We start from the raw sequence: 24,398 nt of genomic DNA on the forward strand, positions 1-24,398 counted from the left end.
CATAAAGACGATAGGGATACGCATGTCTGATAAAATGATTTAAAAAAATTACCATTTTATGTGCCTACTCTCACTTTGAAAAATATATTATTGCTATAGAGGAACCGAGCAGGAATCATTGGCTTTTCCCTTTTGTATGTGAAAATATGACAAAGACAACACATTTGGGGAGACAATTTCTCAGAGAACTGCACTGAAATATGTAGAGTGCTCCAACTAATTTGATCCATAAACTCCCTGTCATAAATAACTCACAGCGCCAGACATGCTCTTTGTCCTGCGTTCATTACTATATTTTCATGCCTCATCATACATGCCTACCAAACATCTTGCATGCCTTATGAAGAAATTCCTTAGCAGGATTCCTCAAGAATCCGCATGGCCTCTTTCCTCATTAACGGCTTCCTTTATGCATCTACTGTATGTACTGCATATCATTACAATCTAACACACAGTTTCAGACTCTGTACATCACATTTACAGTTTAAAGCCTCCAATTCGCTATCCTCCTCTGTTATCATAAGAATATATGCCCTCATCGCAGCAAATCAATTTCTAGAAAAGCGATGTCAAGTCCTGCCACAGTGCAATCTCCAAACATATTGAACATATATTGTACTATAGTGCATAAAACATGATCTTTGGCCGTAGAAAGTCACATAAATCTATTGGCGTTATTTCCAAGTGGTTTGGGTAGTAATGCAAATGGGGGAGGAAAAAAAAACATACAATCCACTATTCTTTTGTGTAAGACCCTACTTATTATTATTATTACTATTATTATTTAGGGCAAGCTCAGATGTATATTTTTTGTGGCCATGATTATGATATTGCCATTTCCATCTCTCAGCATTGCTTTGCATGTTTGCTGGTGGTATCCAAGCACATGATGAAACATTGCTGTCGCGGAGTTTTGTCCCAAGGTAACTTGCATGAGTGACAGACCCTTTTAAAAATTCCAGACTGACACGAGGTCATTGCATATTCTTTTAAAATGGTCTCTTAATTTTTTATAGCGAGCCAAATATAAAACCTAAAAAAAAAAAAAAAAAAAGGATTTTAATGTATCACCTTCTGTGTGTTCGCAAGTAAACAGTTGATGGAAATTCTCCCGTTGCCCTACTGACAGCGTTGTGTTCTTTCTGAATGACATGGTTAAGGTTACCTGCAGTATCTCTTTCCCTTGCACAGACGCTCATCCACACGCTTAAAGTGTCACCACAGAGTCAAAGACATCTACACACCAGGGTTACGGCACAGTCACACCAAGACATCCACTCAGACAGCTCCATTTTTGAGGGCGATTCTTCCAAGGTGATTTGATAAAGCGAGCGGGCGGATAAGCTGCCAGACATCGTCAGAATAACAAGTGCTCCCGCTCCGAGGCTCCTCTGGCTTTGATGTTTGCCTTCAAACACGGCTTTCTGCTGACAGCAGATGCCGAGTGAGGTGTATACCTCCGCTCGTTTTCACATGACTAGCTTCTGATCCACACTGGATTGAAAATATGACGCGGTTGTTCATGTGCAGCCTTTGAGATAAGTGATAACCTGATGGGGAGAAAGGCTGGAAAGAGTGTCACTTATTCTCTTGTCTCAGTCAGTTTTTATTTCTTTTTTCGGACGTATCCCCTGGCTTCTTGATCCAGATCCATATATTTTTTTGTCCCTGTCTATACACTTATTGATATATAGCCCCAATATGACTCTAATTTAAGATCTCATGGGTTGTATTTAGAAGATTAGTGGATGCTTGTATTGTATTTTATTCACTTTTTTTTAACAGGAATAATTTCCATATTACAGAATGCTGAGAAGTCATGGATTTTAATTTGTATTGTGGGGCTAGTGGAATTAATATAGGTTTCTTCAAAACAATGGATAAAAAATATTGGTGGCTCTTGGGTGGCTGAAGGCGTAGACTTGCTGATGTTCTGTCATCGCTTTCTCCCTGATGACCTGATGTGACCCGGGATTCCAGTTGACATCTTGACTCTGAGCCTTTTCATCTCTTGTTGAGCTGTAGTTGACCTTGATGATTAGCTGAGCTGGTCGGCAGATGGTGCGGGGAAAGCCGGCAGGGCGACACGGTCACCAACTTTAGGGATCAAGAGCGGGCTCATGGCTGAGGATTATGAAGCCGGGACCGCTCCGTAAGCGTGTGAATGGTGAATATCACGTTGCGATAGAGCAAATGCTGCGTAGGCATGGGAGAAAAGACAAAAGTGTCAGAGTGACAATGACGCATGACGAGGCGAGAGAAATGAAGCAGCCTTTGCATCAGGAAATTCGAAGGGGCTGAGTAGGAGACAAACATCGGGATGGGTGTGAAATTTGTTAGGGCCAGGGTCTAGGTCTGCCATTCTGTGGTGACAAGGGTGGGGGTGGGGTGCTCCTCTCTCATCCTGTTGTCTGCTGATGGACTGCTCACCCTTCATCCCTCAGCATCTTATAGTGCACTTCTGGAGTAGTGGACCATGAGGGCCGTTCACCCAGCCGTCCTGCGCACGTGATGGGCGACTGACTGTGTTCCAAGTGTCGCTGTTGCCCTGTGACCCACCCTCTGTCTCCTGTGCTATGAGGCGTCAGCCTTGGGAGCTTCTTTCCGTCCATTTTTCAAGGACGGGGAATCGGATGTTTTGGTTGTCTTCCGCGGAGGACTCACAGGCTCACTTGTGAGCTCATGTAGCGATGGCTCCTTATACATCGCGACTGTAAAACAAAGAAATAATCACTGAAATATAGCTGGAAAATGTTGTTTTACATATATATATATATATATATATATATATATATATATATATATATATATATATAGGCATGGGCATTAAAAATTCAGTAGTGAGTTGTTAAGAATTTTGATCATCAAGTTTGCTGGCTCAAGAAGATATTAAGAACAAGTTAACATGAAAAAACGTCTTTAAAAATGTCAAAGTTTCATGATTTACAACAAGTGTCTTTACCGTTATTAAACAAATTATATGAAAATATTTTTTGATTTGACATATGTAAAATCAATTCAGAACATGTCAAAATATTGATGGAAATCAATTATCCGATGAAAACTAACATGTCAAAATATTGATGGAAATCAATTATCCGATGAAAACTAACTGCAGTTAATTAGTAATGTATTCAAATGCCCATCCCTCATGATTTTCTCAGGTCCTACAAATGTAAACTGACCCTCGATAACTTTAGGCAGGAAGTGTGCAGCTCCTTTGTTCTTCTTTACCCGGTTACCCTTCATGACCTGGCCATCACGGTTGATACCGATATACCAAGAGCGACCAGACTGGGTCTGCCGATAGAGCATGGACGAGTATGTGACGTAGTAGTTCTCAAACACACTCTCCTTGAACTTACACTCCGGAGTGAAGTGATCCTAGAAATAAACATGAAAAGCGAGAATGGGGCAGAGGTACATTCGCATTAGCAACTTTTGCAAGGGAAGCAGAATGATGTTCAATTGTCATGAGAGCAGAAAACACATCATGTGAGTCTTTGAACACAAAAAAACAAAAGCACGTTTGAAAGCATGGACATCCTTACCCCTGGGGTACAAAAAACATGAACATTCATGCCATACATGGCAAAACAACATTAACATGGGTGCTAATGATTACACGTTCCACAGGGAAAAGCAGATGAAAAGCACAACAACCACAATACCTACAGTACAACAATGTAAAAAAATTTTTTTCATCCAAATTCAATTATTAGTGTTCTGCTATCCAAAAGAACAACATCAAATTCTATGACAATAAGAACCAGATGAAATTAGACTGAAATGTACAAGTTTGAATGCATTAAATTGAATTTCAATTGAAATTGCTGCCAAACAAAGCAATCTGCATCAGATCTGGAAGAAAACAAAACAGCTTCCCAAGTGGACATATTATTGACAGTAATTGCTCATAAGCAAAAAAAACAAAAAAACAAACGAAACCTCAATGGTGGAGGTCATCAAATATATAAATGTATACAGGAAAGATGACTTGATCAATTAAATTTCTTCATTAGGTATATTAAGTTCAGAAACCTATTGCAATATTGGGACCCTGATGAAATAATGTGTGTACATTCCGCCAAACATAAAAACAAGGTCTACTGTTGGTTTCTTGCACATTCTGTCAATCACGCATGACTTGCTACATCTGGATAACAATAATTAAATAAAATGAGCAAAGCGTCTTCCATTCAGCCAGTCGTTACAAATAATCATTTCCCCTCTCAGCCCCAAACTCACGCCCCGGTGTGTTCTCTGCATAAGGACAACTGAACCCTGCATAACGTTGAATGGTGATATTAGGCAATCGAGACATATATCAATCTCCCTTAGTCTCAATTAGTCTTGTCAGGGTCCTTCTGCTGTCAGAGAGCAAAGCCAATCTGTTGAATTGATTAACCAGCGTCAGCATTACAGAGATGGCTGCGTGGCGACTTTCTCCGAGACTTGGAGGAGAAGGACAAGAGCTACAGGACCACCGCTTGGTATAAACAGACTTCAATGAAGAGGCAGAAGTAGATGGAGACGGTACACAGGACCTCTAGTTTCACACTTATCATAGATCATCACCTTTCTCCTTCACCGGGAGGCATCATCCTTTAGCTGACAAGGCAATTCAGGACTTTGTGACCTTTCTCGGTCCACTCCGCTGCTCCAAGAGCTGATGCCCATTTAATGCCTGCTCCCTGAGCAGAGCAAAACAAGGCTTCTAATTCAACAAATGTACCCGCTACTATGACCACCACAGCATGGGGCTATTTTAAGATCCTCTCGACAGGTTTGATACCCTCTGCTTTGGCTAACGCAAAGAGGGTAGGATCGATAGGTGATGTGCTTCATTCATTATTAATCAGATCAGAGAGCAGGGGGCAGGAGGTGCCCGCGACAAAAAGAAAAAAGGGGGAAGGTAGGAGAGTAACTAAAAAAAGAGTAGAAGACAAGACAGACACTCTTCTAGATCTCCCCTTGCACCAAAAATAAGACTTTTTGGCTGACAACCCCGTGTCCCTTGATCTGACAAACACAGGCCTGTGTGTCTAGAGAAACCATTATTCTAACAAAATGCCCTTCAGCTCAAGCTCTGAAATAACACCAGTGATAACCCCTCTTGCAAGTAATCCCATAATTATCCTTCATAATCACTTCCCTGAAAATAACCTAACCATAGAAACCACATCAGCTGAGCTTTCATTCACGTAATCTCCAAAGAGATGGTTGTTGTCATTTGACGAAAAAAAAAAATCCAGACACGACGATGCAATCGTTTTTTAATAAAGTGATTTTTCATGGCCGTTTAGAACAAAGATCCAAATGGTTGTCGCTGTTATTACATCTATTTTTGAAACCCCCTTGAAGTGACCTTTGGATCCAAGCAGAACAACAGAAACCAACCTGCGGGTATTTACTTGTTCACCAAATTAACCTTTTACATTTATAAAAGTCAACAGGGACTATACCTATTGTGTGTTGTATTTTTTTTAATTTGATTGTCAGTTAAATATGTCTCACCTTCCAGAACTGAATGCCAGGCTTTGCCTCCTTCATGTGTCCAATGCCCAAAATGAATTCAAATGCAAGCAGATGAGATGATGTACAATATGTGGCGTCCGTGCTCGGAATCCCCAAGATGGCTCAAAAGCATTTTGTGATGCACGGATGCAACCCCCGCCCCCCGGCCCCCGCCACCCCAATACACAACCCTCCTTTCTGATTACATATCTCCGACCTCCTTCAGGAAGCTTAACTCTCCTTGCTGTCATAGACTGGGTTTACTATTATACCTCCAAGCAGAATAAGTATTAATATTTACTCACAAGGCAAAATCACAAATTTCATTCTGTGTAGAATTAAGATGTAAAGGACAGAGAACGAAAATCAATAGATCATTTAAAATGTCTTATTTGCACTTGTGTCCTCATGTGTGAAATTAGAACAGATGCACTGCAAATGTAGACGTCCGTGCTTCTAGAATTCTCCTTCTCCTTTTTAGACGGCAGGGGTCACGGTGTCGTACGAGCTCCCTGTACCTATTGACTAGCCCATCAGCTCCCACGGTACGCTATGGGAAAGCATGAGTTGCGCCCGGGCTCGGTTAACATCACCATATTTCCATAATACTACTGCGGCAAACCCGCCTCACATGAAACCGTGCAGTGGAAAGCTCACGTTCACAGCATTTTCCTTTAACACCCAAACAGACGCGCGCATGTCGCTAAAGGATGTGCACAGAAAAGGATGCAAAGACAGCAGCAGCGAGTGTTGCTGATGTTGTTTTGGAGCCAGATGCTCTTTGGCGCACCATGTTACATAAGTCACTAGGACACGGGTGTGCATTTAAAAAGAGGTTTAACAGCGCACGAGACAATCAATAAGCTCTCGCAGCATGTACAGTATGGCCAGCTTTTCATATTGCTTTATAGTAACATATATAAAGCATGCGGACGATCATGCGGTGAGATTTGTGTCTCGTGCTGTGCTGACTGGCTGCTGGTCTACGTATAGCTGAGAGCGGAGTGGCAGCTTCCAGTTTCTCTCCAGGCCTCTGTGACACCTGCTGCCTTGAGTAATCACTCAGCTTTTAATTATCCACGCTACCCAGGAAACAAGTAACGCTTGGTTGTGTCATTATTGCCAGAGGCATTTTATATATAATCAAATCGCGACAGATAACCACAGAGCTTACATACATTCCTTTTTCATCGACCAATTGGAAGAACTGCTGTTATAATATTCTATGTTGGTCGCTTGGAAAGAAAAGTATTTTTTTTTTTTTTTTTTTACAGTTTCTGTTCTCAAACACTGTGAGCGTGTCCACTGAATGAGCTAGCATGGGCGGAGCTAATGAACCCATAGATAAATGAATAAAAAGAGCAAGATTTTTTTAAATAACAGGAGCAAAATTGTAAAAGCCATTGTGATGTAAGTTTCGTAGTATTCACATTAGAAAAGGTAGTACTCACAGCAGAAGGGGATCAAGACAATTTTGGCAAGAAAACATTTGTTTTTGTTGAGCTTATGGAAGGAAATGAGTCCTGATGTGTTCCTCACTCTCTCGGGATTCTTTTGAATGTGAAAACAAAACACAGCAGAGCAGAAATACGCAGAGAACCATTCTTCTACATTCAGCCCCTTCCTGCACCATTAAACCAGCGCCTTAGACACACTTGAGAGGGAAATATGGGGTCATAAAATCAAATATGCATGAAATTACACCAAAAGACAGGTGTTCAGTTGTAAAGCACCTGCATGTGAGTGTGTGCGCGCATGCACGCGTGTAAATGTGTGTTTCTCTGAAAGAAATGTGAGCCTCACTACCACTATTGACTACAGCAGAGGAAATCCCTACTCCGTGACGTTCACAGAGGAAAAGCATACTAAGCAGGGGCTCAGAGGATAATAAACCATATGCCACACGATTTTGCACATAATTGTTCTCATATCCTTCACTAATATTGTTTTCAGAAAACCAACAACTTTATAGCTGCTGAGCGCTACTGACATGGATTAAATAAAATAGCAGATATAAGTAATTAAAAGTTTGCCATCATCATTACCACGCAGAGTGCATGGTTCTATACTAGATTGTACTGTCTCTATCTTGAAGAAAATAAGATTATGAGTGACATGTCACGGCTTCCTGTCCATCCAACAGCTAAAGATAATCATTATTATGACCAATCTTTTCATCTTTTCGAGACATGTGAACAGTTTACACAGTTTTCAGATTTTAGTGAATGAAGTCAGTAAAGTGAGAAAGGCGCAACGTTGAAAACAGTGTGCAGTGCTAATATTAAAAAATGACATGTATGGCAAAATGTATTCTTCCCTCACTAATTGACCTAGAGCAGTGGTGGGCCAATTTCTGTGTTCCAGGGCCAGATTTGATTTTTTAAAACGGACAGGTAAGCCAGGTCAATTGTTAATTGTGTAAAAAAATATATGATTGCTAACAACAGCTTGAAATGAATTTTGGTAAGACTATGGAATTTGGCCCCTCAAATTCACCTGCCACAATTCACATTCATATTTTCAAAAACAAAAACAAATGAGGATAACATGATCAATGATTGACATTTTCCATCCAAAGATTCAAAGTCTTAATTCATTGTGACAAAATAACAATTCCAAAGATGTAACTGACAAGCGTCAGATCTTCTAAATCCAAAATGACGGTAGTGATAAAGGCCTTCTGTGTATTCCCTCTTAATGTGATTACACAGAGAATTCCTTATCAGTAAGCACAAAAAAGCTTTTGGCGTGATCAGGATCATGCACAGCAGAATGTGAAGCTTACCTCCCCAAATGACAAACTTGAGACGCAACATTTTGAGCTTTCCTTCACTGCATACTTACAGACGTATAGAGGTATCCGTCGCTATTCATGGCAAGATACAGCCCCGCCTTCGCACCCTGTATTGCCACAATCCGCAGTCCCACAGGAATTAGGTTAAACTGCGCTAAATTGGATAAAGCAGTTCAGGGAAGATAGAAAGGGAGAGAAAATAGCAAGACAGACAATGTGAATTCAAACAAAACAATATCATATATTGCTAAAAAGGTTTGTATTCTCTTTCTACTGTACACTGTCGCGGTCTCGGAGGCGCCAGTCTCTCTACTGCAAGCTACAGTACATCTCCCTTTTTGCCCAAATGCTGTGACCTCTCCGAGTTTATGTTGCAGCAAACTCCACACTGTGTCACCTTCACTGAGCTTTATACTCCCTCTAAACCTGGATAAAAGCGGGATGCTGTACCTCAGCAAATGGGGCTTGGAGCAGAGCTAAAAGTGGATAGTTAGACACAGCACCTGAGCTCTCTGCTTCAAAGCTAAGACAGTAAAAAAAAATACTATGGAAGGTTTCACAAGATGACCGAATCAACTGCTACTGCAGTGTGAATGTATGCCTTTGTATGGAGGGTTAAACCTCCACATTCAATTATACTTGCAGGATAAAATGCATAATTTGGGGCTGGAAAGATAAAATTAGACTTCTAGAGGTTAGGATAACATTCACATTATGTCAGCAGCAGGAATTAGAATGATCAACATTGGAGCTCTGCCTTCCACTGAAGGTAATGTGGGCGTCCTTCGGGTGTTTAAGATGGACTGAAATGCCGTAACAGATTTAAAGAAGCCTATACACACACTTACAAAATAAGCTGCTCTCGTCTCTTGTACCGTCCATGGTGCCGTCAGGCTGCATCTGTAGGTAGTATCCGTGTTGGCTGTACAGGCGGGATACAATGCCTTTCAGCTGCGGCTCTGTTCACAAACACAAGGGAACATCTCGATTAGATCATTTAGAGATCACCTCGGACCAAAGTTTTAGCTTTGATGACTGTGCAATGACAATAAATATTATAATTCTATTACGGTTGGAAATGATCCTTCAATTTTAGAGTGAATTGGTCTTTGCAAGTCAATATACTTTCAGACAAATTTGACCTGCGGTGACTGAATGGCCTCTGTGATCAACTTCAAGAAACACCATTGACAATATCACGTTTTTCAACAGTACTTTTTGTTGAGCGCATTTATTTGTCATGCTAACAGTGCTGTGGCAAATGAACATCAGCATGTCAGCATTATTGAGAGCATGTTAACAAGCTGACGTAAACATTTTGCTTGGTTGACAGAACCACTCACAGAGCTATTCTCTCCAATTCCATGAGAAAGCGTTTGAAAGTGGTAACATGCAATCCTGCTATTTTTCAAAGTATTGTATACTTTGACAACAAAATATTAAAAATAATACAATCAAAAATGTTGTAGCTGTAGAAGAAAGAAAATCACACTGTTTTCTAAATTATTATCAGATTATTCTTCACAAATGTAATATTTTGGTAAATGAAAATATGCAGTTAATAGTGGTCCTCTCCAGAGAAGTCTCACTGCAAACAATTATTCAGCATAAACACTTTTAAGTTTTAGTGACTCCCATTTTTAGTTAATTAAAGAATCGCCCAAGGTGCATTTCACACTCATACACAAAACCTTAGTAAGACACATTCTAACAAAGTATAAATGAGCACGGCAATTAAACCAGGTGATTAATAATACATTTTGTTTTAGCCATCGTATTAAAGCAATAGTTTGCGATCACATGCACTTTTAGGTATTGCTGGGGTCATCAGAGGCTAAATTTAGAGAGAAGGTTGGAGAGTTAGCAACATAAAAAGATGCAATCAGGAACCTGTGTGGAAGTTTAATGAGCAAAAGCCCCACAGCCCATTTTCATTTAAGAAAAAGCCATAACCTCAACTCCTCTTACTTGGCAATTCAAACATTGAGGAGAACCTTGCAGGTCCACAATGACTCATCTCATTTTTTCCCACTGCTCACGTTCACCAATCTCAACATTCCTTTCCGGTGTATGTCTAACGAGGGAGGTGAACATGGACGAAGGAGCAGGTCCAGGAAGTCTTGCTGGTGTTCCTCTTCTGCCAAACTCCGCCCATGCCCTCGCACGCAGCCCCCAGGGAGGGACCCGGCACACTGCGCAATATGTCTGTCAGATGGTGACGAGCACAGGGAGCAAGAAAGTGGCATGATGATGATGATGATGATGATGATGCAGTGATGAGATCTGTCGTACCGTTTTCTCTCAGGAAGTGTTCCAGGGTCGAGACATAAGTGAAATTGTGACCTATTGCAGCACTTCCCTATCGAATTAATTTCAAATCGGCTCGTCAAAATACGTGTTTGTCCTCCCATTTGTATCTTTTTGAATGCTGTATATTAGTTCACACTTCCCACCACATCAGAGCAGTCAGTTCCAGAAGGATGAGAGAAGGGGATATAAAGAAATAGGGAAATTAAGGAGGTGTGAGATTAATAGAGCGATAGCTGCGACATGCAGTGAAGTTGTCAATTCATTCAGAGTGGCAGCTCCGTGCGCCACAAACAAAAGCACACTTAAGCAGAAATTCAATAGATGGCTCATGCAGTCTTGCTACTATCAAAACGTCCACGTTAGCCTCGAACTCATGTTTCAATAAGCTCTCCACAGACTCTACAGATCCACTCTCGAACCATTCCAATCCAATATTAACATGCTGTATATTACTTAAAAACAAAACAAAAACCAAACGTTTTACAGCCCCCCCCAAAAAAAAAACTGCCCACCGACTGCTGACAAGCAATTAACAAACACATATTGCAACTTAAAGTTGTCAACCTCAAAGATACTTTTCTAAATAGGTTTTTATTGTTTTTGTTTTTCCTGAAAGTAATTATGAAAATAAGAAGTACATTGATAAGGATTTAGGTGGTAATAAAGGGCTCAAGTAAGGTGCTGTAATGTTTATTCAAATAATGCAGATAACCCTAATGGTGTTATTTGTATATAGTTTAGTCGTTATTCAAGGGGAAGCAGGGTGGACTTGTGGTTAGCATGTCTGTCTCACAGTTGGCATAATTAGGAGTTTAGCGTCTTGCTCAAGATCTACTATGATAGGACTGATGGGGAACATATCTAAAGACAGCCAGTCTACCACCTACCACACTAAAACCAAACTCTGAGTTAATCAGTTGGACACTCAAGATCGGGATAGCAAGAGGAAATTACACTAGGCTCTATTTGAATGTTTGGATTCGGAAAAAATATTTACGTAACTGGAACCTTGTTGAAGAGTGGTGCATAGTCAAATGAAGAACCCTTGATATGCGGATTGAATAATTTATTTTCACTTTACACCGTTTGTAACAAGCCCCTGCAATCGGTTGGCCCCCAATCCAAATTATACCCCGCCTCTCGCCAGAAATCAGCCGGGATCGGCTCCAACTCACCTGTGATCCTAATGACCGTATCACTGTATCACTGTAGTAAATGTATACCGGACTTTGGTTTGGAAAATTTTATTTCTGAACTGGACCTCTTTAATTTTCAATGGCGGACCCCTTCACTAAATTGTGAATAGTACAAGCTGCCCCAGAAACATGAGCATGGCACTGACCGCCCGAGAAGTAGTCTGCTCCCTAACATGAACACAAATTTAGCTCTCCACATTTTAAAATAAAACTTTTGTTATAATCTCAACCTTGGCAGGGGTCCGCGCTCTACTGAGTGCTATTCTAAGTTGAAATGCAACATGACACACAAACGTAGTGCTCATCTTGTTTTACAAGCCTTTTGGAAAGCACGGCTAACCAGTTGTTGACATCCTTATGTAGCACTCCATTTTTTTTTTTATTAAAGAAAAAATGTTGAACTCCAGCTTTAATGGTTTGCGTCTCGCTCACTGTCATATCCCGCTACTGCTCCCAAAAGTCCTGGAGAAGTGCACTGACAAGATAGCAACATGTTATGACAGTAGTCTACCTCCGGTTGGATTAGCAAATCGCACAGTTGTTTACATGAGCACAAACTCAGTGTTTCTGTCACAATGATGCAAATGTGGCCTGTGTGGCACTACATAAGTCGAAAAATAAGTGACTGTTCTGTGTCTTGGGCATTACAGATGTAGTCAAACAGCAAACACAAAGGCACACTTTGAAACTTCAAAAATATATATTTATATATATATTCAACAACTGTCATTGGCTGGCAACCACTCCAGGGTGTACTCGCCCAAAATCTGCTAGGATATACGGTAGTACAATTAAACGATTGACAAACTAAACACTAATAATTTAATAATAATTTAACACTTTTTAGCGGGATGAACTTGTCCTGATGGAATAACACACAAACAGTAAGTCCAGCAATGCTAGAAATGATCATTGCACCAAATACCTGGACATTGTGGTCTCAGACATAATTGCTTAGAGTACAATAGTTTTGACCTTTGAAATGACTTCTCTTACTTTTCTATGTGGCTTACAAGGCTCACTGGATGCAGCATTCACTATTGTTGCTTGGTCCAGCCAGGGAGCTTTCACTTTCAAATGAGACTCAACAAATCAGAGTTGTAAATCTCTCTCATCTTATAAGTCACTTGAAAATCCTTTTTCTTTTTTTTTTTTCAATTGGGTTTCGAGGGAATTGTTTTATGGCTGAAGATGCTGTGCAAAGTTTGATTCGGTTGCAGCAGCACGTTATCGTTCAGCACGTGCATCCGACTTCTAGAACTTCCTATAAATATGCCCGAGGCGCATTCTGTAGCCCTGGACTGTGAACATTTCCCGTGCGAGCGCTGTGTATGATGTTGTTCATCATTCAGGGGACTCGTGTGGGCTTGAGTGACAGAAAACATTCGCTGATCCAGGTCAGTGGAGTGTGGGTCACAAAAGAGACCTCCCTGTCTGCTGGTGTACATCAGTGGCACAAGTGGCACCCACAACATGTCAACTCATCAGCTGGCCCGTTTCCCGAGTGACCTTCTTCACAGATGAACGGGAACAACAATAGCCGTTGACAGGTAGAAAAGCATGTAAACTAGCTGCTGTGTTTCAGTGGAAATACTTTATAAGTTTAACCGTGATGATAATATCTCCGAAACAAATACAATACAGTCAACTGAGAACATTTTGTTGATGAAACTGAGCATGTCTTAAGCCCCAGCAGCAGTAGCCATTTCACGGCCTACACATGCAGGGACGCCCCTCATCAATTTACATCCAACACCGATAATCGTATTGAAAACCCCACGGGAGGAATGAGGCCTCGTCCTAATAGTACCACCATTCACCAAGCAATTAGATGTGTGTCTGTATAAATTAGTTCAATCCACATTAGAAGCCAAGGCAATCACTTCATGCATAACTGCAGCCATCAAGGACGCTTAAACCCTTATCTGCAATGTAATTGCTCTGAAAAATAAGCAGTAGTTGAGGTTTTTCACTAATCAGTGTTGGGTATGTGTTAGTTATCATAGCACTAATGTATTTATCAGGCTCGAGTCAAGCTCAGTATGTTGCTTGCTAATACCCTGATAGCTGAGTTTCTATTGAGAGGGCTGGAGGTAATTACTTGGAGCTGCATGACTGAGCAGCCAAGGACATTTGTTCGTCTACTCTGACCGAATCAAACAATGGGGGTTTTCCTTGACTTATATTCTCAAGACTTACTGTTCAGTCTCTCGCCGCCCTCCCCATTATGTTTCTGTTACCCGGTTCTGCTGTCTTATTCTTTCTTTCCATACGTACATGCACCTGTACAATCGGAGATCTATCTATTAAAATGTTGCCCATCCAATGTTAATTACAAGAACTTCACAATAGCCCAATCTTCTGCCAAGGCTGAACTACCCTTAAAATGTCTTTCTAATGACTTGATTTCCACTTTTTGCGCTTGGCGGACACAGGAGTGCTCGGTTTTGATTGACACTGTCAGCGAGGATTTTTATTTGTATTTTTTGTCCTGTTCGGCTGTTAGGTCAAGCAGAATGGAAGATCTGTATCCCTTTTATGCCGGAACAGATTTACTGTGTCACAGTGGAGTTTTTAAGCTTCCGCTGTGGTATTATAATTGAGGTTTGTTGAGAATCAGACTTGATCAGTCGAACAGAACAAAGTTTCTAGAAGGGAGAGAGAAACAAAGATAAAAGAGAAATCACTAATTGTAAACAGGATGAGAGAAGTAAATCATTACATTATCTACAAGAATGAAACATTAAATATGAGGAAGGGAACGATAATGCACTGCTCCATAGCAGTAAAGAAATAACAGATTAATTTGTTTCCGTTGCCTTTTTAAAATATCCAAAATGAGAGAAAAGATTAGGTCTCTCGTGCCGTGTTGGATTATGGGTTTGGGATTCTGCTTCTTATGAAAAGGAAAACATAGTTCCTCCGATTTTGCCACTTTCCTGAACTGGGCCACGAGCAGTTGGTAATCAACTTTGTATGCGAATATCGGGGTGCAGGAGAGAAGCAAGGGGACGAAAAAATTTTGGGAAATCAAGTTACAAAGAAAAAGAAGGGTGGCACTAAAAGACATGATAAAGGATGATGACGCTATGATGAAGATTGACAGAGAAACAGATTGGAGAGAAAGGGAAAAGGGATTGTTAGAATGAGAAGGATGTGTGGATAAGCAGGGAGTAGTTTAGCACCGAGGGACTGAGGTGAAAAGGAAATTCATCTGAATGTGGTGTATCACATCACCTGTGACTCCAACAAGTGGCTCTTCATTTAAAATCAAGGCTCAATAAATCATTTCCTATGACAATGGTTTCTGAGGGACACCAGGTTATTGCTTCCTATAAATGCGACTGCCAATAGCATGTCACACACAGGTTTAGGTTGTTCTTCTGTTGGCAGGGAAAAAAAAAAAAAAAAAGAAGCCCACTCAGTTGAGAAAGATCTCACCTGTCCTTTCTCTCTCCAGCAACGTAAATATGCAGAACAAATGTTCTTCTGAATCCCCACAGCAGAACACTTGTCACGGCTTATCATTACACAATCGTTGCTGAACAGCACAGTGATGGACACCCCCCCCCCCTCACCCCTCAAACAAAAAAAACAATTGTCACATTTTAATTGTACATTGATTTTGTTTCACACGTGTTGAAATTGTTTCAGGAGCTCTGTTCCTACCAAGAAAAGAAAACTAGCTGCCAGGCGATGGTCTTAAGAGCAGATTGGCACAGGATGGGCAGAGGGAATCTATTATACATTTGAGCCAAACATCTTCTGAGATCATGTGTGAGAAACTCAGTTGCACGATGCACACAGCTTCCCTTGAATATAAATGTACAGACGCATTTATTTGCAAATTTCCGTCATAATTCATATTGCATGTTATGTATAGAGTAGTAGTAAGCAATCACATCCCAATTGAACATTGCCAAGGGATATATTATAGTAGTTAAATCAGATTTTTTTTTTCTTCTTTTTAATTTGCATTGGTAAGTGTACCACCAGACACACTACATAACTCTGGTCATTTGAGCGTCTTTATTAGATACTGTACTTCTAGGACTTCATGGCCATGCACACACTTTCCTTCTTGCTTGTCTTCTCATCAGCACCCCAATCGGTGTCCTACATCTTCGCTGTCTTTCTTTTGTCGGAGGTAAGTTCGGTCTGTCCCTGTCAGGTTTAATCAAAGCGCCCACTGATTCTACTTAGCAAGTATGTGTGGTAGGTTAAGGTGCTACCTTCAGGACGACAGGAAACAAATGGATGCGCTGCGCATACGCATCCCTCGGCTGCACTCACTTTTAAATACGACTTAAGAGCTTTGTCAACAGCTTCTCCACTCTAAAAATCAGAAAGCCACACAGACAATCCGCTCATGTCTATTTACTTTTTTTTTTTTATTATTTTGCAAGTGATGAGAAGCTTCTGCAATCAAGAGACGAGGAATTAGATAAACCATGAAATGAACGTAAATGCATAAGTACAACCCTTAATCTTGTACAGATTTCCACTTTTATTAAGAAAACCCTCAAAGATTAGGGTTGGAAACTTTATCGCTTTGCTTAGATCTAATCTGATAAGGTTTAAAGGATGGAATAGATTATGGAGTTTCAACGTCATCACTCATGTCATTTCACACCATTTTGTTCCAGATATTTTTCATCCGTCTGATGAAGTTCATCGTTGAAACACTTTGGTGGTTGGCGTTTTTGGTGCAAAGACGCAGACATGCCATGGTAATAGTTCTTGCTTGAATTCAGGTCTCTTTGTCTCACTCGTATGAGACTAACGTGGCCTTTTGTCCCCTTCCACATATTCCCACTAGGTTTAATCTACACAATAATCGTTTTTCCTTCAAAATACATTTTCAGGCAGATTTCTAGCCTATATTCACAGTTTGCAGGAGGATTGCTAATTCTGCAAATAGAACAAGCACTCATGAGTCTTACTCCCAATTTTTAGAAAAGAAAATATAATAGATATAAATGACAGAAACAGCTCTCGAGACAGAGGGGGAAAAAAAGGGACAAGTGAAAAGTTCATGTTGAAGAGAGCTTTCTGGAGTGGTGACAGTTAATATCCAGCCCAGTGGTTTCCTATCTCGCACTTTCTGTACGGCAGGCTGATTCACAGCTCTTTTCACTTCCACCCACCTTCCTTTTAATCTCCTCTGCTATCTCTTTTCTCCTTCTTCCTGCATGTTTGATTACCCCGTTTATCTGTCTCTTCCCATCCAACTCCACTTTGAAAGACAAATTTTCTCTCACATCGCTAAGATTTTGACTTTTCTGCTATTAGTGTCTGTTTACCTTCGCCAGACTCCTCCTCCTCCCTCCCCGTCTTGTCTGCTTTCCCTCTGCCGTGCTCTGACCCCTGTCACAGTCAGTAAAGTTCTGATGAGAAGCTACCCAACACTGCATCGTCTGATCAGGTGTTGTCGAGTAAGCGACTTTGCTCAGCCCTGATCTCTTGGGGTCAGCTTAATGCCATCCTCGGCTGGATCTCTCCTTGTAACTCGGTCTGCTGCTCCCCAGAAGGTGGCCTACCGTTTGTGCTCAAACTGTCCTCAGATACCTACTCAACTGCATTGCTCCTCCATGCAAACAGCGCAAGAAATGCTCGAAAAGTTTCAACTATATTTGCTATACTTTTAATTCTGATGACTCGGCACTTGTCGGATAGACAATACTCGTCAGATAGTGAGTACCGTTGCTTTCAAGACAAGCCACCGTCCTGCCTCTGATACTACGTCTGAAGCCAGCAAATTTAGTGTTGATGCTGGTTACACAAATCAGCAACCCAGAAAAATATAAAAAGGGTTATAATTGTTTCTATTGTGACCAGTGCAGAGCTTGGTTTATGAATATTAACTGTAGTTTTTGTTGATAAGTTGTAGAGGGAGTCAGTGATCAGACCTTGAAACGATGTAATAAACAAATAGCAATATCATACAGCCCAGTTATTCACAGCACGCTGGATATCATTCAACAAGAATCTTGCCAGAATGATCTGCCCTCTTGCGGAATCTGTCTTCCTTTATCTGCATCTCAGTCTGCCCAGAAAGTGTGGGGAATTTCCCTCTGTTATCTTGAGCGCATTGGCCCTGCCATTTGGTGCTGTTGCACAAGTGATGTTTAAAGCAGTTCAAAAGATATAATATCTAATATATTGGTCATACTTTTAAAAATGTATCATTGGAATTACTATCCCGAATGGGAACATTTTCACTCTGCTGTAGGCATTGTTGCACGCATTGAGCCCCATTTGATGCTCCACTTGTTTTTCGGAGTTTTCAGCATGGCGCAGGGCACAGGATGATGCAAGAGCAAAGGCGCCCTTGCGGAAACGTGTCCATATTTGGCACTGGTTGTTAAGCTAGTGAGCAGGTAGTAGCCTGGTGCCTTTTTCTGCTGGTTTGGATGTAAAGTAGTTACAAGGGAAAGCTGTGGCTTTGCTTATAATAACGAGGAGGAGATGTGATACAAGTGAAGCAGGTGTGGCTATGCTATATTTTATTAAGATAACATTTGGTTAAAAAATGGCATAACCTTCAGGTTTGGGTATTTTTTTTAATGTCAACTCCAATTTATCCACTTCCCAAATAACAGCCACTCTCTCATGTTTGCTTTCATCCACTTGCACATTCATGACAAAATCCACAACATGTCCAGGCATATAATCTTTTGATGCCAAACATCTCTTTTTTTTAATCTATATTATTCTTTCCGTTTTGTTCATTTTTTATGCACGTGTGAGAAATTGTGATGCTTTAGTTTGATCGATTGTAGAGACAACTCTGCCCCTCTTAAAAAAGATAAGAGAGTTTGAGATTAGAGAAGAGATTAAATAATCCACAGTGCCACACTTTTAGTCCATGCAAGTTGGAAACTATTGCGAGTGCAAATGACATGCAGTTGAGTTCTATAAACGTAGAAGATTAATCTGTTTTCAGTTTTCCTACCCACAGGATATTGTAATGTCAACGTATCCTGTAAACATGCAATTTATTGTCAGGGATTTCTCTCCAGCAGTGTTGGCCCAATCGATATGACATAAACTACACGAGACAGGGCACCTCTCAAAGAGTAATGATTGATAAAGATATTAAATTACCATCAAATCTGGGCAGCAGTAAACCAATTGTAAAAAGGACTCACCGCTACCTGTTTTGTTAACCTATATTTATCGCAAAAAAAGTAGAGTTTATGTCGTTAAAAATAAAAGTTTTTGTTGATGGATTTCATCCAAATTTGTTCGGTGAAAATCATCCTCGGAGTAATCCTGCCGCACACGGATGGATGGAAGCGCTAATCTAATTTGCAGGACAAGCGACTCCTGCAGGTTACAGTCAGTGCCCCCAGCTCCGCATGTCAAATAATAATAATAATATTAATAGTAATAATAATAACAGGTCAATATTTGTCTTGCTAGACCATCTAAACAATGAATTTGTTTTGTGGCAAAATGAAAAGGCAAAACCTGTCATTACATCGGAAATTGGAATTCCCTCAAACTTTTGTGCGAATACTGAGACATGCTGTCACTGTAAAATGTGACAAAGAAAGGAATAAACTCAAATCTGATTTGATACATCACAGCATATCATAGCAATCCCCAGGTACCATGAAATATTATGCTTCCTGGGGCTGTGAGCCAAATCCTACTGAAGGTTTAGTAAGTGGATTGAAGCCATGCCAAGGCCTCATTTCCACATAATTTATTTTCTGGCCGTGATCTCACCTTTGATCTCCTTGTAAAAAAAATAAAATAAAAAATCTAGTATTTTGACCTCAATAACTATTTGAGATAAGAAATATTTACATAGATTATGCCATGAATGGGATGCCCCTGTTATGTTGGGCTCCTGATTTGAACAATGTTGTTGTTCCGAAGCACATCAAAGGCAAATGGAGAAATACAAATTGGAAAATAAAAATATTTATCATGCACAATAGCATTAGTGTGAATGCTTCCTTTTCTGCGCCCTGAACTCCTTGAAAGTTTTTTTTTTTTTTCCCCCTCCACGTACAGTATGTCAATAAATTTTCTGTATGCTTGCTGTCTTTGGGCGAGAGGCGAGGTGCACCCTGCACTGGTCACCAGCCAATTGCAGTATAATCTATTTCCCGAAATCTATTTACAATTGCATTTCCACAATCCTCCTTAGCAGCTTTTGCATGTCACACTGAGCAGCATTTATTAAACAGCATGCGGGCAAGCTAAACAGTGTCTCATGCGATCGGAATGATTACAACTGCAACTCTGGGTAAGAAAAATTATTTTCTACGTCCCAGTTTTACCTTTGTGCCACGGCAACACCCGACATGGTGGAACGCTAGTAGTCTGTTTTAAACAAGCTACTGTACATTGGTTTATTGTCCAGCCTACACAATAGGGGGACAAAACCCACAGAGATTTAATCTTGCAGTGTGTTTACCATATTACTATGTCATGGCTGCTCAAGGAAAAGCAATAGATATATAAATTACTAAAAGGATAAGTCCCAAACAAAACAGAGTAAAGTTTACAATGTGCAGCTATCTGCAAATTATATGATTACTTTACAATATCATAAAGTAGATCTTTACTGTGCAACTATCTTTTGTACATTGAATGAAATTCACAGATTTTGAAGTAAAACACTCTTTGAAGTTGAGCAGACATTTGTTAGTATGGTGCAGAATGATAAAAAAAGTTATCATCAAGAACAAAGCGCTGCTCATCGCTCATCATGCTCCACATTAAATGTGCTTCGAAGCAGCCTTTGGCTCTGCAGGCAGACAAACACTCAAACTTGCGCTGTCTTCCCCAATCAACTGTGACAGTATGTGGCCTCTTCGTGGAGGACATTTGTTCAGCAACATGTCTCGAACGTGCATTGTAAAACTTATTGTATCTCAGTAAAGCAAAACAATTTCCCTCATAGATGGAAAACCTCACCGTAGGAGAATTATAATAATAAAAACTACCGGTACTTATAATCCTCTCTCCAAAGTTGATGGAATAGTGTCCTTTAAAAAGCAATTATTTGGAGCATACGCAGAGATGTTGCGACGAAAGCAAAAAAAAAAAAAAAAAAAAAAAAAAAAAAAAAACCTATTATAGTGACATATGGATTTAGTGAGTCAACTATAATATGAATTGTTATAAAAAGGAAAAAAGGTAGAATAGAACCACTGCTGTCTGTATTGGGTATTTTTTTTAATCTTTTCCATTTATAAATTGAAAAGCATAAGCTATCATTCAGAGACTTGTGCTTTGGAAGAGAAAGACGATCAAAGAATCTAACAGTTACTCAGCTTACATCTTTTCCTGTTGTGCTTGTTTTGCATTTGTGAATAACAAGAGAGCATCACTTTTTGGGTAATTTTACGTTAACTTTGGCATCTGAAGGTCAACTGAAATTGCATATATGTCCAGTGTATGCAGGATTATTATTAAAATTACTAAGTAATTGAGGTGCAGAACTCATTCACTGCCATTGACGGCTCTTGAATTCAAATATCCATGTTAACATGGAGGACTGGCAATGAATGTTACACAAGGCTATTTTAATTTAAAAACTGGTAAAAATTATATTATTTTGCCCATCCATTTATATGTTGCATGTTTTTAAAACCTTTAAAAACGTTAGCCACTGTATTTCACATTAGTTCATGAATGTCAGTCGACGGGGATGTTGCGTGTTTGCAGCTCAATATAATGAGCTTGACAAAGCTTTTCCGGCAAAATGTAAATTTTCTGTGGCCAGAGGCAATGCGATAACTCAAATTCTCAAGTCAAACATATTCCGTTGGATAATAGAAGGAGGACAAGCAGCTGGTGCGCATGCGCTATATATGCAAATCTCAGTGTCCTCTGGCACTTTTTGCTGCTCATTGTGAAATCAGCCAAACTTTTCAAAAATGTCTATGTTCTTGTTCTCATGCAAATGTCGCCTAAATCTGATCAAAGAGTAAAAACAAACATTTTCTTTAATCCTGCAAATGAACAACTGCATGGAAGCTCTTGAGTCTTTCAAACAGAACATTCAGTCGCATTTCTCTTTGCTCTTGCATCACTTCAATCAAAGTGAATCATTCTTTTCCAACATCAGGAATTTTAGCATGTCATATTTACTCAGAACATTAGGTACACCTGCACAATCTAATGACATCTAATTCAAGAGCTGTATTGTGTATTTGACCTTTACAAATACAATACAACTCAATACAACTATGTTAATTATTGTGGTTGTAGTTTGCAGTGTTTGCCTGTCTCATGTTGCCAAAATATTAGAAAGAGCTCTTTGTATAACGCATTAATCAATGAAAGGCAAAACTGCAAACCACAACCACTATCATCCATCCATCCATTTTCTGAGCCGCTTCTCCTCACTAGGGTCGCTGGCGTGCCGGAGCTTATCCCAGGTATTATTGGGCAGGAGGCGGGGTACAGCCAATTGAAGGGCACATACAAACAAACAAACCACCATTCGCACTCACGTTCACACCTACGGGCAATTTAGAGTTGTCAGTTAACCTACCATGCATGTTTTTTGGGATGTGGGAGGAAACCGGAGTGCCCAGAGAAAACCCACGCAGGCCAAGCAAACACTATCATTAACTGTTAAATCACTTACGGTGTCAAAACAAACAGAGCACTTGTACCTGGTTGAGTTTTGCAGTCATGAATTCGATTTTATATATTGCACAGGTAACTTTAGCTTCATTCGAGCTACCTTGTGTGAGACTATATACAATTATGTGTACATAAACCCTTGTTCTTCGTTAAAAAAAAAGAGTTCATTGAAACAATGCAGATCTTTTATTTGGGCATGAAAAGTAAAATGTACCGGGGGCGAAACGCTCATATTTTTTCACGAACTATATGAACCATGTTCATAGCAAATAAAATGCCACATAAAATGTTAATGTCATGCACAGTAGATTAGTTTTATGATGACAGTGACTCACCTGGTCTTTTCTCATTCCGACCTTTGCGACCCCCACACAGTCTTACTTTGGAGATGAGAACCAAGATCTGTTTCTGGCACAAGGACTTGTTGCTTTTTGGACAGGGTTTACGCTTGTTGGCTACCGGTCGATTGGTTTGGTCGTCCTTGACCGCCCGTTTCTGTCTAATGAGTGAGCTAGCGAGAGCTGCCATCTTCCCACCCCCCTCTCAACTTTGCGAGGGGGGTGTCTTCCTTCTCAGTGCCCCTTTTGCCGCTGTGGCTTTTGCTTTGCGCAAAAACTGGAGTAGGACGAAAGGTTGTAGCGAAGCCCCCCCAGGGGAACCCTAAGTGGGTTAACAGGGAACCGTTTAGTGGGAGGGTTCCCTCGGAGATGGAAGAACTGGGAGAGATTAAAGTTCACCTGCAGTCCAATGTACTCTCTTCACACTGACACTATGATATCATAGAGGAAAAGTGCTACAGTCACATTTTGATAATATTATTAAGCAAGGATGGCTTTGGAAAAGGGTGAAGATGAGGATATATATTGTTTTCGTCACACATTTTAACACCAACAGAAATCCCTCTATGGACAAGTTCAAAATCCCATATTGCCAAAAACTAGTCCTACTTTGAAGCAATACAAAAAAGAATTCCACATATAAAAAGACTTTCACTCCAGAAAAGTGAAATCATTTTTAATGCTAGGAAGCTATTGAAGAAGCAAGAAAAAACAACGTGTTTGTCATCGTTTGTGCAGTCCACGGAGGAACTTTGCCTCCCTTTTAAACGCGGCAGCCTCCAACAAAGATGTGGGAGTCCGAGCGGTAATCCGGCGGATTTAAATCCAGAGGTAGAACAGCAGACGGCACGCTGACGACGCTTGTGGGAACACTGAAGAGACATGGACTCAGATAGAAAGAGACTTCTCTTCTGCCTCTTGATGGCATTGCTACGTTCCCACAGTCCTCACCGAATCCCCTCGGCCCCAGCTCTCCCTCTCCTTCCTTAGCCGGCTTCCTCCTCCTCCTCCTCATCCAAAGTCAGCGAGTGGTTTTGAGAGGATGTGTGTGTGAATTCCGGCAGCCACCATCAGTAGAGGTGACATTCATGAGTGTGAGAGGGAGAGAGAGAAAGAGAAACAGACTCAGAGAGAGAGAGAGCGAGAGAAAGAAAGAGAGAGGAGGGGGGTATTGGGTGGAGGGAGTTAGAGGCTGCGATGTGTGAGAATGAGCTTCCCTGCCAAAAAAAAACAAAAACTGTAAGTGACCAATTCACAAACTCACAGCTTTGTCGAGACCGCTGCTTGTCTGTTTGTTAATTGGGGGTGGGGGGAAGTGGGGGGGGGGGGGGGCGGAATTGTGTTTGAGAATAATTATATGGTGAATGAATGGAGCAGATTGTGGTTGGTCACCATCTCTTCTAGAAGAACAACATCACCATGTGCAACCCACACAAACACACACACACATCAGTGCATTTTGTAGTTGTAGTCGCTGCTGCTGTGTCTCTCTCAGTCTTCTGCTCCCAGAGCAGCAACCTCCTAATCTAGCCATCATTGCTGCTCTCCTCGCGATTTATTTCATTCATCTTGCACACCAAATCAAAGCAATACATAAATCTATTGATTCAGATATGTTCTACTCCTGAT

At 40.6% G+C, this 24,398-nt stretch overlaps 1 protein-coding gene across 2 annotated transcripts; it reads right to left on the bottom strand.

Annotated features, from left to right (window-relative positions):
* Positions 1–1,041: 1,041 nt before the first annotated feature.
* Positions 1,042–23,845, bottom strand: fgf11b (fibroblast growth factor 11b). 2 transcript variants are annotated; one of them, XR_009770210.1, is made up of 6 exons: positions 22,767–23,845; positions 9,160–9,270; positions 8,362–8,465; positions 3,186–3,384; positions 2,431–2,711; positions 1,042–2,196 (listed from the first exon to the last, which is right to left on the bottom strand). XR_009770210.1 is itself a non-coding variant. In XM_061702742.1 (5 exons), the coding sequence occupies exons 1-5, from the start codon at positions 22,957–22,959 to the stop codon at positions 2,575–2,577; spliced, it is 744 nt and encodes a 247-aa protein (XP_061558726.1). In that variant the 5' UTR covers positions 22,960–23,845; the 3' UTR covers positions 1,042–2,574. The 2 variants fall into 2 exon arrangements, 1 of the variants encoding a protein (XP_061558726.1); XM_061702742.1 differs by having other exon boundaries at positions 1,042–2,711.
* Between the last annotated feature and the right edge of the window lie 553 nt (positions 23,846–24,398).

The sequence above is a fragment of the Phycodurus eques genome, chromosome 17, assembly GCF_024500275.1.
Source record: "Phycodurus eques isolate BA_2022a chromosome 17, UOR_Pequ_1.1, whole genome shotgun sequence".
Classification (NCBI taxonomy): Eukaryota; Metazoa; Chordata; class Actinopteri; order Syngnathiformes; family Syngnathidae; genus Phycodurus; species Phycodurus eques.

What these genes read in the sequence shown, in the direction of transcription:
- fgf11b (XM_061702742.1), bottom strand. Translation starts at nt 22,959, where the DNA reads ATGGCAGCTCTCGCTAGCTCACTCATTAGACAGAAACGGGCGGTCAAG. An exon ending in ACGGATACCTCTATACGTCT is followed by an intron (nt 3,385 to 8,361) that starts GTAAGTATGCAG and finishes GTTTATTTCTAG; the next exon opens with GATCACTTCACTCCGGAGTG. An exon ending in CCTGCCTAAAGTTATCGAGG is followed by an intron (nt 2,712 to 3,185) that starts GTCAGTTTACAT and finishes TTTGTTTTACAG; the next exon opens with TCGCGATGTATAAGGAGCCA.